This window comes from Giraffa tippelskirchi, chromosome 7 (genome assembly GCF_054371585.1).
Source record: "Giraffa tippelskirchi isolate mGirTip1 chromosome 7, T2T-mGirTip1v1.2.pri, whole genome shotgun sequence".
Taxonomy (NCBI): domain Eukaryota; kingdom Metazoa; phylum Chordata; class Mammalia; order Artiodactyla; family Giraffidae; genus Giraffa; species Giraffa tippelskirchi.
The window spans coordinates 55,145,716-55,160,809 of record NC_137281.1 but is presented as its reverse complement, the minus strand read 5'-3'; the positions used below and the strand labels follow the sequence as shown (position 1 = coordinate 55,160,809).

Below are 15,094 nucleotides of genomic sequence, written 5' to 3'. Positions count from 1 at the left end.
GCTTTAAAATGATGGGTACCAGCATCTGTAGACGGAATTTAAGTTTGCATTCCTCTTTTGCCTGAAACGATAAACTTGTGTACACTGGTGTGATTAAAGAAAACAATGCATTTTATGGCATTTAAAGATTCAGAGTTCTAGTAGGAAGTTGTCTCCGTCAGCCAAAGCTAGGTGGGGGCAGGGTTGGCTGGTTGGTTGGCCACCTGTATAGACGGGTAGATGGGTAGAGAGGAGGGAAGCAGGGAGGGACGTATGGAAAGCTAACAGTTAATAGTGGGGTGGTGGCATATACTTTTTGTCCACATTCATCTGTCTTTTCTAAATGTTTCTACTACTAGTGAAAGTATGAAGCAGGAAGTGGACTGAAATGAGCCTGGAGAGTGGAGAGGGCAAAATCATGGACTGTGCGTTGGTTGTTACTGTTATTCATTGTGTATATGTTTGCATTTCTCTTCTTGTTGGGCATATGGAGGGTTGCACCTTTTTGAAGCTAGGCACAGCCGCAGAATGTGCTCTGCCAACAACATGTTAGCAGAAGCAACACCTGTCACCACAGGGGGGGAGCCTATGACATTCAGTGTGCAGCCGTATTCTCTTCCCCACCCTGTAGAGGCTGGTGATGTTACAGAGGATGGAAACACCCCAGACTCCATCTGCCTGGGCCCCTGGCCAGTCACAGTGAGCGTAGCCCCACTGACCTGGGATGGACATGAAGCATGAACAAGTAGTAGTTCTTGGATGTCTTAAGACATTGAGGTTTGGGGGCTCTTCCTTGTTGAAGGTCGTCTTGATTGATACAGAGGCACTTGTATGAGCCACACAGGAAGGGATCTGGGTTGTATCTTGTTGGCCATTCCAAGCTACAAAAGTGTTTTAAGCTAGGAGTGTGTGTGTGTGTGTGTGTGTGTGTAGGAGTGTGTGTGTGTGTGTGTGTGTGTGTGTGTGTAGGAGTGTGTGTGTGTGTGTGTGTGTGTGTGTGTGTGTGTGTGTGTGTGTTGGGAATCTAGAGCCCAGAGACTGGCCAGGCAGGGTCTGAACTTTTCGTGTCCTGGATGCCATATGCTGATTTAACATTTTAGTTGAAAAACGCAATGGTTCTTTGGTGGTGATGGAAGAGTTCTGTATCTTGAATGTGATGATAGTTCTATGAATTTCTGCATGTGATAAAAATGTCAAAGAATTATATGCATAGATATTTCAAATAAAAGAAAATGAGTGTATCCCTGAACTGGTGAAATCCAAGTAACATCTGGAGTCTAATGAATTACTTTGTGACAATGTCGATTTCCTGGTTTTGATGATGTTCTGCTTGGATAAGTCATCCCCTCTGGGGAATGCTGGGAGACGGGTATGTGAGCACTCTCGGGTACTGTGTTCGCCACTTCTTGCGAGTCTATAATTCCTTCCAAATTAAAGTTAACAACAACAACAGCAGAAATGAGTTATACCAAGAAAGCGGATTGTGGTCAGTCCCAAATTCATAGACTCAGCAGGAAAGCTCACACTGGCAGATGGGGCCTCTTGCTTTCACCTAGCAATCAGCAGTTTATCCCTCAGAAATGCTCTCTGTTTGCAATCCGTCAGCCCCTGCCTTCTCATTTAGAGCATGTCCCACGATAAAAACATTTCTATCATGTTGTGAAGTTTGTTAGACAACCAGAAGAGCAACCCACCCCGCCTCCAACACACACACATAGCAGCACATTTGTGCACCCTCTTTCTAAAAGCTGTGTTTTCCCTTTACGGGGCTTAACTAAACTGCACATGCAGTCTCTCTGCATTTCTTAGGGTCAGTAGCAGAAACAGGAAACCTGATACTGAGGGCAAGGGGAATTACCTGAGTAATTGGGTGTGGACTTGAATCACTGTCCCCAGGAGCCCAGTAACCCACCGCCTGTGGATTAGTCTGTTGAACTACTTGATGGCTTGTGACCCCTTGTTCTCCCTGGATATGTACATTTTGATTTTGTTCCTATTGGTGGTGGCAGCCCTGTGCTTTATCTTCCAGCAAGGGGCTGTGGTGGGGGGTGGGGGGAGTATACCAGAAGACAGCTTACCACGTGCAAATTGCACATTAGAAGAATGCATTGGCCCGCTTGGCCACGCCATCACTTTCATTGGAATTTTCGCTTTGGGGTCACCATCTGGGAATGTTCTCCCTGTTTTATGGAGGGAAGAATGTACATGCATTCTTTTCTAATATGTAGCCAGCAGATTCCTTGGGGGTTTCCATCAGGGACTCAGCTGAGAGGAGCGATGTCTGTCTTTACCACCCCTCCCTTAATAGGAGAAATATCTGGTTTTCCTCTTGCAATCCATTCAAAGCTCTGTAAGATTCTGTGTTGGCAACAAGTGTCGTGCTCTGTGCCAGGGGCAGCTGGGGCCTGAGGAGCAGGATGAGGGTGAAAGGCTACTTGAGTTGTCAGGTCTGAATGTCAGAACCAGTAGTTGAGCATTCAGGAGGCATAAGAATCTATGGGGAAGGAAAGCTAGCCATTTTGACAGACATCCCACTGCAAAGACTTGAGCCACAGATAAACATCCATCACGCAGACAGAAAGCAGGGTGGGGGGACACGGTTTGCTCCCCATCCAGAGTCCTGAGCCCTCTGTACAGGATATGGCATCTCTCAGGTGCAGCCCCTTTTCCTGGTGGCAGTTTACCTTCAAATGGGATGAGGGCCGTGGCCTTGCCTTACCGTGAACCCTCCGGCTCTGTTATTCCCCGATCTCAGGAAGCTCTAATGAAACCCATATGTTGGCACTCTCCTCTTTTCCTGGATCAGGTTAGATGCTTCTCCTTCTTCCAGAATCTGCAGGTGTGTGCAGCTGCTGCTGTTACCTGAGGAATTTAAAATCCACTTCGGCCAACTTGCTTTTGCCAGACTGTCGGGGTTTGGGGAGGTCACTGAATTCCTCTCTACGGCCTTTCCTGAAAACTGGGCCCTGTTAGTGGCAGGACCTGGATCCTCTAGGATCCAACAGTGATCTGGTGCAACGTGGTCTTCGGGGAGAAGCCTCACTTGTCGTGAACACAGTTTCACCCACCCTGCTGCCCTGTCGCCCTCCTGAACCACCATTTATTACACAGTGGCCTCGGGGAAAGAGCTTGTCACCACAGGCATCTTCCCTCCTTCCTGTTAAACTGATGAAACAACCTCTGTCTTCCAGGCAGGCTGTTAGGTGCTTTGTATTTAGCCTCACAACTCTGGGAGTAGATAACGAGCATTCATCATTTACAAATGAGGAAACTGAGGCTCAGAAAGGCCCAGTTTCTGGGCTTAGATGGCCCAGAGTCTGTATGCATTCCAGCTACCTCGGCCTCGTGTTCATTGTCCAAGGCCTGGGACTCGGGTCGCAGTCCAGGATGCTGGTGGCTGCAGTGAACTGCTGCAGACAAACTAAGCGTCTCAGCACAGCTGTGTGTCCGTCCAGGCGGAGGGTGCCCTCCGCTGAGCCACATGCATCCCCTTCATGGCATCCGAACACCATGTGATTCTTGCTAGACTTACTTCAGCATTGCAGTCTAGACAAGGATTCCCAGGTTCACCGCTTACTTTATGGGAATGCACTTACCTGAACAGGCAGGTAGCCTGGCCATCTGTTCTGAGGAGAGAGATCTAAGAAGTGGTAGCATTTCAGCCCACATAGCAGAGTCCGGCCAGACTTAAAAATCGGGAGGGCCTGGTAAACACAAGGCTTGTCTGCAAGGCATTGTGTTTCCAGTGGAATGGGGTGGCTTCAATGACACTGTAGTGCTTCCGGTGTGTCTCTAGGAGGGAGTTTGGGCTTCAGTGTCAGACTGACTTGAGGTCTCACCATCCATACTTCTTAGCTCTGTATTCGATCTCTTATAAGATGCCACAGTGTAAAATAGGCCAAATACAAGGTATCCTTCAGTCGTCCTGAGGGTGGCATGAGATGATGCCTATAAATGTCCACCCACCGTCACCCTAGGTTAGACATCAGTAGCATCATTATCGTCGCCCACATGTGCCTCATGTCCACAGAGTTTACGGGGTCTCTAAACCCGGCTTGTCTGCATTTCTAAAGCAGGGGAATGCAGAGCTGTCAGGCTCCATTGGTATTACCGAGTTTTGCCTGCTTTTGTACTTTCTGTCCACGCCTTGTGTTTCATTTTTGAGGCAGGCTTAGTGGAGTCATTTCAGAGCCCAGATGGCAGCTTTTGAGATTCCCCCATGGCCTCTGGTGACAGAAGGCGGGCTTCATCCTGGTGTACCCCGTCATTATAATTTCTTTTAGGAGGCTCTTCGAGAGGAGATACGTGAGCCCCCGGACCCTGTGGATCCTGTTTCGGGCGCTGAGTCAAATGGCACAGCCCCTCAGCCTGGAGTTTTAGCAGAGTCTCAGCCTCTCATCCTCCCTAAACTTGGCAGTAAAAAGCCCCGTTCTTCTATTCATTCCAATGATTTATATTCTCTCTGGGCGTCTAATATTAAACAGGGGAATTCCGACATGTTCCATAACACATTTGCTGTAACTTGATACCATGAACTAAACTTGCTGTTATTTATCATTTCTTTTTATTTTCTCTCATTCCAGCACAAAGCCAAGGTAGAAGCAATGACCCTGGACCTCGCTCTGCTCCGTAGCGTGCAGCATTTTGCTCAAGCGTTCAAGGCCAAGAATGTGTGAGTGTTCCAGCGGAGGGTTATAGATCATAATATCTCGCCATTGTAATGTCTTTATCAGATGAACACAACCGGGAAGACGGAAGGCTATTGTGCCGTCTTGGCGTCCAAACAGGAGGCTCATTTATACTGGCCTGGTCGAGGTGTACCGTATTTTCCTGACTCTGAGCCCCCCTCATTATGAGACGTGTCATCAGTCTCATAACAGCCTCCCAGATAACAAGAAAAAGATACTACTAAGCACCATTGAAAAGCGACTTCATAAAAGCCAGCTGATTGTAGGCTGCATCCTGATTGCAGACGTCTTCAAGGCGCCTCCCAGAATCGAGGAGAAGTTATATTTTAATTGCACTTAGGAAGAGGTCAAGTCAGCTCTCTAGTTCCACAAGGGGGCTGAACCTCAGAGCACGGGAAGAAGGTTTTACTGTTTTGCAAACCTGCGATGGTTTTACGTGGCGCGTGGACACGGTTCCAAAAGCGTGGGCTCACATCTGAGAACTTCTGTTTTTCCATTCTTTCTCAGACTTTCAAAAATGCCTGAAGGAGGGAGCCTTCGCTGAGGACTGGCAGCTTTTTATTTGGCCATCCCTTACCAACCGCCTTCCCTAACAGAGAGCGAGCAGGCCTTAAAGCCAGAACTGAGGAGAGCGGTGGTGGTTAGCTTCCTTTTCATTACACTATTTTGTTTCCAAGTGTTTATTTTTACATTCCCTCTGATTTTTTTTTTTTTTAGGGCAAGCAATACTGGTTTCTCATTTAATATAGCGGTTTAAATTTCTTTAACAAATCACTTCGTTTAATATTTCTTTTCCAGTGAGTTGATTTAAACACAAGGATTAAGTTAATAATAGTGCACATGGTGCCAAGGGTAAAATAATTCCGCAGTCGGCACCAGAGTCCCTGAGTTTGGAGCAGGCTGATCAGCGACAGGCGGTCTCAGGGTTGGCCTCCGTCAGGTCGCTGTTTTTAACTTTCTCTGCGGAGATGATGGATGGGAGGGGTGGTTCTCAGTCCAGATGTTCAGATGGCGTGATGCTGACCTGACTCCTCAATGCTGTCCGGTGGCCAATTCTTCTTCCTTCTCCCTTCGTTTTCTCACTCGTTCTTTTAGACCGTTGAGAAGCCTGTCCTCTAAAGCCCTTTCTGGAGCAAGCCTGAGTCTTTGAGATTGAAATGTCAAATCAGAGTCTTTAGTGAGATCTGCACTACGCACCGCGCCCACTCCAGGTGCCTGCCCTGTGCTCTAACGAATAGCTAGCTGGGTATCATCCCCAGGCCAGCTGACCTAGGCGAGCCCTACTGTGTGCCTCTTGGCAGGGATTGGTAGCTGCCAGCCCATGCCAGAGCTCCCAGAGAACCTCACGTTGAGACAGAGCTGTAGCTCTTTAAACATTTGCCCTTTCCTCCCTTCATGATTCATTTATCTGCTTGCTTCTTCACTTAACACGCATTTAACACATCCCTCCAGAGCCCCAGGCTCTCTTCTCGGCTCTGGAGAGAGTGGTGGCTGGTGGAGGCCTAGTTAAGCTCACCCAAGCCATTGCGTGAGTTGCCAGCAAGCAGGCAGTGTTTAACTGCTGGCAGCCTACTCCTCGACCTAGTATTTCTGCGGTTGTTTGGAAGAGAACAATAATAATATCAACCATAGCAGCAATAAGAGCTCATTTCTCAAGAGCTCGTTATGAGCCCCACACCCAGTACCCTTTGTGTGCTTTTCCTGACTTGATTCTCCAAGCAGCCCTCAGGGTAAGTGCTGTCATTATGTCTATTACGCAGCTGAGGAAAATGAGACCAGAGAGGGTGAGTTATCCGAGGGCACGTGGCCAGCCAGCGGGGCCGCTGAGACTGGGCACGCCTGGGCAGCCCGCCTGCTTACCCACCTTGCTGCACTGTCTGTTGTTGTCAGTGGGCTGGAAACCAAGATCCGAGACAGTGACTTTCGCAGGGTGCCTTGGCAGGTTGGTGGTGGAGGCAGCATTTCCATCCGCTGTGATTCTCCGCTTGCTCCCCAACACCACGCTGCTCTCATGGGAGCTGAGATGCACCGCCTCTTCACGCTCCCTCCAGTCCTGGTGTCAGACCTCACTGGAAGGAGATGTTTAAAGAGAGAGCCAACGGTTACATAAGAGGGCTGCCTTCCAAATCTTAATGGGACCATTCATTTTTAACCGTGAAGTAGTTCAGAAATCATCAAAGCCAACTGCCTTCTGTGATCACCAAGCCCAAACTCTTGGAGGAAAGCGGTTGCCCATTCCGCCCTAATTCTGGATTTTAGCAAATGAACTCTGAATTTCCCTACTCCTCGGTTCAGAAACAAAAGCAGTTTTCCTCTTAGTCAACCCCGTGCCACGAACCTCCTTTCATCAGTCTCTGTAGGGTCCAGTATTTTACATGGATGTAGAGAAATAGGCATGAAAATCCCGCACGACTTTCCCTTTGGAAGACTAGCAGGGCGAAGTCTTCCCCGGCCGGGCAGATGACAGTTCCGCACTCACAGGCCTGTGGCTTCTGAGAACTGTCAGAAGCGAGCCTAAGTGTCGGTGACTGAACTGCCAGAACAACACGTGTCGCTCTCTTCCCATCTCCAGCTCCCATCTTTTGACATTAAGACCTCCTTGCGTGTAAAACATAATGGCAAATGAAGGAGAGGCTGCCCATGCCGGACCCATTCCTTTCTGCGCCCTTGGACTGAGGAGAGGACGAACCCTCACACTGAAGTATCACGTGGACGCTTGCACTTAGCAGTCTGTGCCGAGGCCCGTCTGCAAGCCTGCCAGGAGTCCGTTTGGGCGCTTCTTACCTTGTGTGTCCCCTCGGTTCATGCCCCAGCCCGGGTGGTCTCACCATGCCAGGGTCAGCAGAACTGCGTGTAGCCTGAGCCTGGAAAAGGTAGAAACAGGTGTAAATGCGAACCTGTTTGGAAGATGCAGCTCATTGTACAGATGAGCCAGTCTCCTTACAGTTTCTGCCAGAAGGACATGTGGATTCAGCCTCTTCTTGGATATTCTTCTTTATGTTATTTTTGAGGGGGTGGTGGTGGCATGGGGTGGGGACTGAGCCTTTTCAGAATGAGCCCTGCTAACAGTGATTATGCAAATCATAATTCCTCTCTGACATTTGTTTATTCTGTGCAAGGCAACACGCTCGGCACTTATGCCCGTGTTCTCTCTCTAATTCCTTACAGCCATCCCCAGGCATGACTCATTTTTATCTTTGTTTCCAGTGGAAAGGCTCCAGCTTCTCACGGAGAGGCCGACCGTCTTTCCTGACTTAAGCAAGTGGCAGATCCCGGATTGGAACCCAAGTCTGTCTGAATCCAAAGCGACCCCTCTTCTTGTCCCACCTCACCCTTCAGGTGTTTTCTTCAGTGAGGACTTCTGGGTTGGTAGGAATTACTGAAGACCAAGTTACTCAGAAATTTAGGGGCTGAGCACCATTCAAGCCAATGTGTATTCTATTCTCTCTCAATGTACTTAAATCAGAAATCAAATAAGGTCAGTGCATCTTAGCCTATGTTTTCCTTCAGTTTTTAAGTTTCTTTATCATTATTATTATTATTAATGCATGCAGCATATTTGTTTCAAGGACAGGTGGGTCTTCTAGAGTTTAATGTGGTCTGTATTTCGGTGACTGCATCCCGTTGGTGTCATTCAGCTGGTTCTTGTGTCTTCTATGTTTCCTGTGAAATGGTAGCCAACTCTGAAGGCTCGGTCAAGTTCCTGTTTAATTTTTATTTGGCAAAAATGCTCAGTAGATGGTGGTGTTGTCTTCAAGCCAGTTTTCTTAAGGCTCTGCACGCCCCAACCGACCCATCCCTGCGCCCACGCGGTCTGTCTGCCTGCCCGCTCCTCCTCGCCTCCCATTCCTTCTGCTCCCCTTCACTCCCTCTCCTGGGTGGTCAGCCCAGGAGGCCTCAGTGCCTCCAGGGCCCTTCTCCCCAGCGTCGGTGGTGGTAGTGGTCGGCCAGTGTGTCTCAGGTCCAATTATTTTGGGGCATTACTGGAAAGTTCCAAACCAAAGCCTGTGGTAAGTCCCAGCCAAACTTGAGTTTTGCAGGATATTTTTCTTGAAAGCGCAGTCTTGGAGAGCAGCCAGACTCCATGCTCCTGCTGCACGGCCAGTCAGGGCCTCCGTCAGAACGCGAAGAGCTCGGACCTTCCTGATGATTCCGACCACGTAGCAGGATTTTCTATAGTGGTCTCTGAAGCAGCAGGATGTTGTTTGGGATACCTTTGCACAGTTTCATCCACGGTGCTAACTGCTTAATTTACCGAAAAGCATTCATTTTGAACAGGCCCTGTAACAACAGTTCAGGGGCTTCTAGACTTCTGAAAATATATATATATTTCCTTTATCAGATACTGTTTTATGGTTTGAGTTCTGTATATTCCTGAAATAATGGACACCTGGATTTCAGTTTTGAAATTTGAAAAGTTTTCAGTGATGGCACATAATATAGGAAATTTATTGCTTGGCTTTCAGTTACCAATCAGCTCTTATAATATTATCTAAGGTCTTTGATTCATCATAGAAATTAATGGAAGTTGATCATAAGATAATTTTAAAATAACAGTTGCAATTCTAAAGATTTGTAGAACTTTGTTTTGGTCGTGGATCTCTACTTTCTCTTTTCAACTTTCTGTCTCCAGCAGAATTTAAGGAAATCAGGCTTTATTTCACTTAATAATACTTAAAAATACTTTCACTTCAAAATTGGATAGTGGTGTTTAAAGAAAAATCTAAAGAATATTTTTTCAGTTTCCTCTTTACTGTTTATACATTTCAGGGAGAAATTTTAACAAAGTTATTTATTTTCACTTTTTAGAACTTGAAAGTTAGGACTTTCTGAAAGTACTAATCCCAGATTTAATTTTCTTGGATTCTTATTTCCAATTTTGCTGTCTCCAGTCCTTCTACAGAAGTGGGTGGGCTATAAATTATAAATAAATCCCATATTTTGAGGGCTAAATTATCCTGCAAGACCAATGTGTAAATTACAGCTTAATCTTTCTTCTTCTCCTCAGTTTGGTTTTAAGAGTAACGTTTTAGCCCATGTATCTCTGCTACTTTTTGCTCAACATGAGAAATCCATTTCTGGTTTGTGTAACAGAGTATCATGTTGCTTTGCTTTTCTGAACAGTTTGAAAACTAAAAGAAAAGAAAAACAGAGAGGCAGATTTTTTTTTTTTAACCTGTAATAAACTCTCTAAATCTAGATCTTAATTATGGTGTCTTGCAAAAAATTTTTCAAAGTCTACAAGTTGATTTTTCCCCATCCCCTACATTTTCCACCTTGAGGTATTAAGAAACCATACTGTGAAGCATTTATGTCTAGAAACATCAGAGAAGGCTTACATCCACAGTAGATGTTTTGCCTTCAGAAGCTTAACTCTTTAGGCATCAAATGTTCTTACATAATTCTTTAAAAAAATATTTGTAAAACAAATGGTGTTCTGTCATCCCTTATTAAACAAAAATACGAACGCAGAGAGTATAGTGCAGGGGTCAGTACACTTTTCTGAAAAGGTCCAGAGAGGAAGTACCTCATACTTCTCGGGCCATAAGGTCATCCATGTCAGTGATTCGTCTCTGCCTCTGTAGCCTGAGGGCCGCCGTGGACAGTGTTTACGTGGATGAACATGGTTGTGTCCCAGTAAAGCTTTACTTCCAAAAGCAGAAAACGGGCTGGATATGTCCTGGGGCCATGATGCACCATAACGTGCCCCTGTTATAGTGGAAAGAATAGAGTTTTGGGGGATTGATTGCTCTTCTATTTAAATACAAGCTCTGCTGTTTACCCGCTGCGTAGGCTTGGGCACTGAGCATTTCAGGGCCTCACTCTACAGGTTCATGTGAAGTTCAGGTCTGTTGAGAAGAGGAGGCCCGATGCATGGGATAAGCAAACACATCTCAGTGCACTGTGCCTGTGACTGTTACGTGTGTGTGTGTGTGTGTGTGTGTTCCTGTCTTGATCCTTAAATGACTCGAGAGGTTTTATGAATATATCCAGTATGATACAATGGAAATAAGATAGATTTCTGTCGAAACAGGAAAAGAGGATCAAAGGGGACTAGTCAGACGTGATCGTAGAGGAAGCGTGGATCTCATGAAGTCATTACAACCATTAATAAAGTGGACCTGGGGACTTCCTTGGTAGTCTAGTGGCTAAGACTCCACTTCCCAATGCAGGGGGCCCAGGTTTGATCCCTCATCAGGAAACTAGGTCCTGCACGCTGCAGCAAAAATCAAAGATCCCTCATGCCACAACTAAGACTCGGTGCAGCCAAATAAGTAAGTAATTTTTAAAACACTGGGCCTGGAAATGAGCTTTGAGATCCCCCGCAGCCAAGGCAAGAGAGGACATGAGCTTCACGTTGCCCATAAACTATGTACATGACCAGCCCTGAGCAGAAATACTGTTACTGTAGTGATGCTCCATTATCACAGAGTACTCAGTACTCTGCTATGTACTCTTCCCCCTGCTCTTTGTTACTCTTCGCAAAGCCATGGACTGGAGGGGCTACTTCCCAATTCTCTTTTGGAGCAAATGGGTAGACTGTTTCCTTTGCCATTGCTACTATTGTTTCCTCTGGTTTTAGGCAGCTTTCCAGATGATTTGAGTGGCCTGAAGGGCAGAATATTAAAAAGCAGAGACGTTACTTTGTCAACAAAGGTCCGTCTAGTCAAGGCTATGGTTTTTCCAGTGGTTATGTATGGATGTGAGAGTTGGATGGTGAAGAAAGCTGAGCACCAAAGAATTGATGCTTTTGATCTGTGGTGTTGGAGAAGACTCTTGAGAGTCCCTTGGACTGCAAGGAGATCCAGCCAGTCCATCCTAAAGGAGATCAGTCCTGGTTGTTCATTGGAAGGACTGATGTTGAAGCTGAAAACTCCAATACTTTGACCACCTCATGCGAAGAGCTGACTGCTTTGAAAAGACCTTGATGCTGGGAAAGATTGAGGGCAGGAGGAGAAAGGGGCGACAGAGGATGAGATGGTTGGATGGCATCACCGACTCAGTGGACATGGGTTTGGGTGGACTCTGGGAGTTGGTGGTGGACAGGGAGGCCTGGCATGCTGCGATTCATGGGTTCGCAAAGAGTCGGACATGACTGAGCAACTGAACTGAACTGAACTGAACTGAAGGGTGGCTTGCTTTGAATAAGTGAGAATTACGGTGGGCCACAGTAAAAGTAATTAACCTCTGTATTGTGAGATACCAAAGTACTCTATATGCCTCTTCTCCCCTCCTCTTTTGGCTTATTTTTAAAAGTTTTTCCCTTCATGTCATTAATTATTTAGTGTTTACAACATTACCAGGAACTGGGCTAGACATTGAAATTAAATCATTTGCCCTCTCGCTTCTCCTTTGCCTATCTCTCTCTTAAAATAGTCCTGAAGCTTAAGGATTTTTTTTTTTTTATAACTTTGCACAGTGCTGACTGTCTTCAAAAACATATCCTTACTGAAGAAGAATGGTTGTTAAATTAATTAAGAGCCACTTTGCAATTAAATGTGTTAGGGAAAAAAAAAAAAATTCAGTGAGCCTTTTTGCCATCATTAAAAGTCATCACTGCCAAGGAATACATGAAAATGTGTTTGAATTAACCACAGTGATGTTTGCAAAATAAACAGTTTTGATTTCCCAACAGAATTCTAGGTTCAGCCATCACTATCATGTTTCCGGAAGTCAAAGTGATGTATGTTAATTGAAGACACACAAAAAACCTTCTCTTCCAGGAAGGATAAAAACTCAGCTTTGGAGAATACATACAGTTACTCTGTGGTCTCCTCCTCCCTCACCCACCAGCCCACCACTGCATACATAGCCAATGTTAGGGCTTTAATACCAGCAAATAATATGAACTTAGTTGCTGGTGTTCAGCATTGATTACTTAAAGCACTGGACCAGAGCATGAGTTGGCAAAGTTTTTCTATAAAGAATCAGATAAATAAATATTTATATAAATGAATAGCTATACCAGTGTTTTTCCCTTCATGAACCAAATGGTCTCTGTAGCAGCCACTCAACAGTGTTGAGTGTCTCTTGAGTGTTGAGTGAAACCATGGTAATGTGGAAGTAGCTACCGATAATGTGTAAATGATTGGGCAAGACCAGATTCCAATAAAACTTTATTTAGAAAGACAGGAAGTGGGTTGGATTTGGGATTCAGTCTGGGGGTTGTGGTTTGCTAACCTTTGGACTAGAATCCCCTTGTCCCTTGAAATGTAACTCATTTGAAAAGCATCTTGCCTCACTATGAGAAACACATTCCACTTTGGATTTTGTTAGTTTGGTCCAGATAAATCAGTATATATAGCCAGGGTTGTGTGCATGGTTCATTTCAGTTCTCTGCAGATAGCACTCTGTGTTCCTTAGAGGCTGAGAGAAGAGGTAAGAGTTTGAATAGAACAGTGTGCTGTGCTGAGTTGTGGAAATGCCACCATACGGAAAAGCAGGTCAACTAAGACAAGCAGGTATTGTTTAAATAATGAAGACACCGAAGCCCTGCTTGGGACTTGGAACCGTAAAATGATGATGGAGATAGTAATTGCTAATATTTATCACCTGTTTATTATGTGACATGCACAGCTAAGCACTCATCTGCCATCCCATTTTATCCTCACAAAGACTTCATGGGGTACATCAAAAATTGTAGAAGAAAGGCAGTGTCTTATGGTTCAGCCTAATATGATGCTCAGCCACATTTCATAGATAAGAAATCAGTATGAAAGAGATTAAAGATCCTGACCCAGGTCATGCCAGATAGTAGACAGTGAGACTAGAGCTGAGTCCAAAATCTGCTCTGTTGCAGAGCTCTGCTTTGATAGTGGTTCGGAAAATCAGAAAGCTCTGTTTCATTTGGAAATGCATCATGTTGGATGCGGTGTCTCTGAAGGAGTTTTGTCCTATCAGTAGGATGGATGGCAACCCCTGCCTGCAGGAAGGTGGTTAAGGTCACTTCAAGGTTGAAGGGGATGCACCTTCCAGCCAGTTTTCTATCATTGAGAGGAAATTGTGTTGCTGAAATAGGTGTAAAAGAGGTTAACCACCACTCGCGAGAAGAGAGGTTCATCCCCTCAATTAAGTGGTCAGGCGGTTTTTCTCCCAAGTACCTAGAAGGTGTCTAGGTAAGCAGAAATGGCAGCAGTTGTCTCTGCATTTACTCCAAGTGTCAGCGTTCATGTCCCCTTAGCTCCTACTTGTCTTCATAGTGACGCTGATCTGGTAGCCAGCGGGCGACCAGAGGGTCACTTTGCAATTCAGACATCTGAACTGCCAGAGTGGTCGCTCTCAAACGCAAACCCAGCCCTGATCCTTTCCTGCAAGTAAGACCCTTGGGTGGCCTCTAGAGGCTGGTCCATCCTGCTCCTTCATTTATAGGTCAGATCGTCCTAACCCTGTGCCTCTGTGTTCTGCTTTGCTGTTGAGCTTCTAAGTTGTGTCTGACTCTTTGTGACCCCATGGACTGTAGCCCACCAGGCTCCTCTGTCTATGGGATTTCCCAGGCAAGAATACTGGAGTAGGTTGCCATTTCCTTCTCCAGGGGATCTTCCTGACCCAGGGATCGAGCCCACGTCTCCTGCAGTGGCAGGCGGATTCTTGACCACTGAGCCACCTGGGAAGCCAGAGGTGGTTACAAGTTCCACCTCCTGACCCAGGGCCTGTGCCTCTGCCCCCCTACCTGCCTCTAACCTACTCGCTGGCTGATTTTGTCGCATTCTCTGTGGAGCCTTGCTTTTCCTCTCCTCTTAAGTCCACACTGTCATAGAATTGATGAATCACTTGTGGGAGCATCGACCACACACCCAGTCATTGGGCTTGGAGTACTTTGGGGACACTTTTTTCTATATTGGTTTTTCTTTGTTAGACTGAGCCCCAGAGAAGCAGAAACCTTGGCTAATTCATCTTTGTCTTAGCTCCGAGGCCCTGTTCCACACCTTACTAACATGGTGACCTTGGCACATTCCTTCATTTCTCTGATCCTCAGTTTCTTCATCAGTAAAAGTGGGAGGTGAAGGTAATACCCTTGCAGGGTGGTTGAAAGGTTTAAATATCAAAGTGTTCATGAAATGTAGTACCTGAATACCTAGTAAAGATGTGATGCATTTCATATCGTAACATCATTTTTGTTTCTTCATCATCATCCTTTGCAAGTGTTAACTTTACTGCCATAGCATAAGCTCCAGAAAGGGAGTGGATGGATGGGTGGCTGGGCAAGGGTGAGGGAGGGAAGGAGGAAAGGAAGTGAGGAGGGAAGGAAGGGCAACCGGAAGTGGAAACTCACCAGTTGCACTGGTGACCTAAACTTTGATTTTAAGGCACCAGTTCTTAGCCATTTGAAGTTCTTGCCTTGGTACCTCCTTGGGTGGTATGGAGGTTATATGTTAGAACATCTTGGGAAACAAATTGTAAAGTAATTTTGCGTAATAGTTATTTCA

The 15,094-nt window shown here is 45.9% G+C and overlaps 1 protein-coding gene across 23 annotated transcripts in view; it reads left to right on the top strand.

The window, feature by feature from the left end:
* WWOX (WW domain containing oxidoreductase) overlaps window positions 1-15,094 on the top strand; it is a 918,690-nt gene that overhangs the window by 231,986 nt on the left and 671,610 nt on the right. For 21 of the 23 annotated variants that reach the window (XR_014060530.1, XM_081513858.1, XM_081513870.1 and 18 more), the window contains one exon: window positions 4,563-4,651. Coding sequence is in view for 21 of the 23 variants with exons in the window: in XM_081513858.1 (XP_081369984.1) it covers window positions 4,563-4,651 (89 nt within the window). In the remaining 2 variants the exon portion in view is untranslated. Of the gene's footprint in view, window positions 1-4,562; window positions 4,652-5,174; window positions 5,308-7,874; window positions 12,189-15,094 lie in introns of those variants that run through there. The other 2 variants (XR_014060529.1, XM_081513881.1) reach the window with 2 other exon arrangements.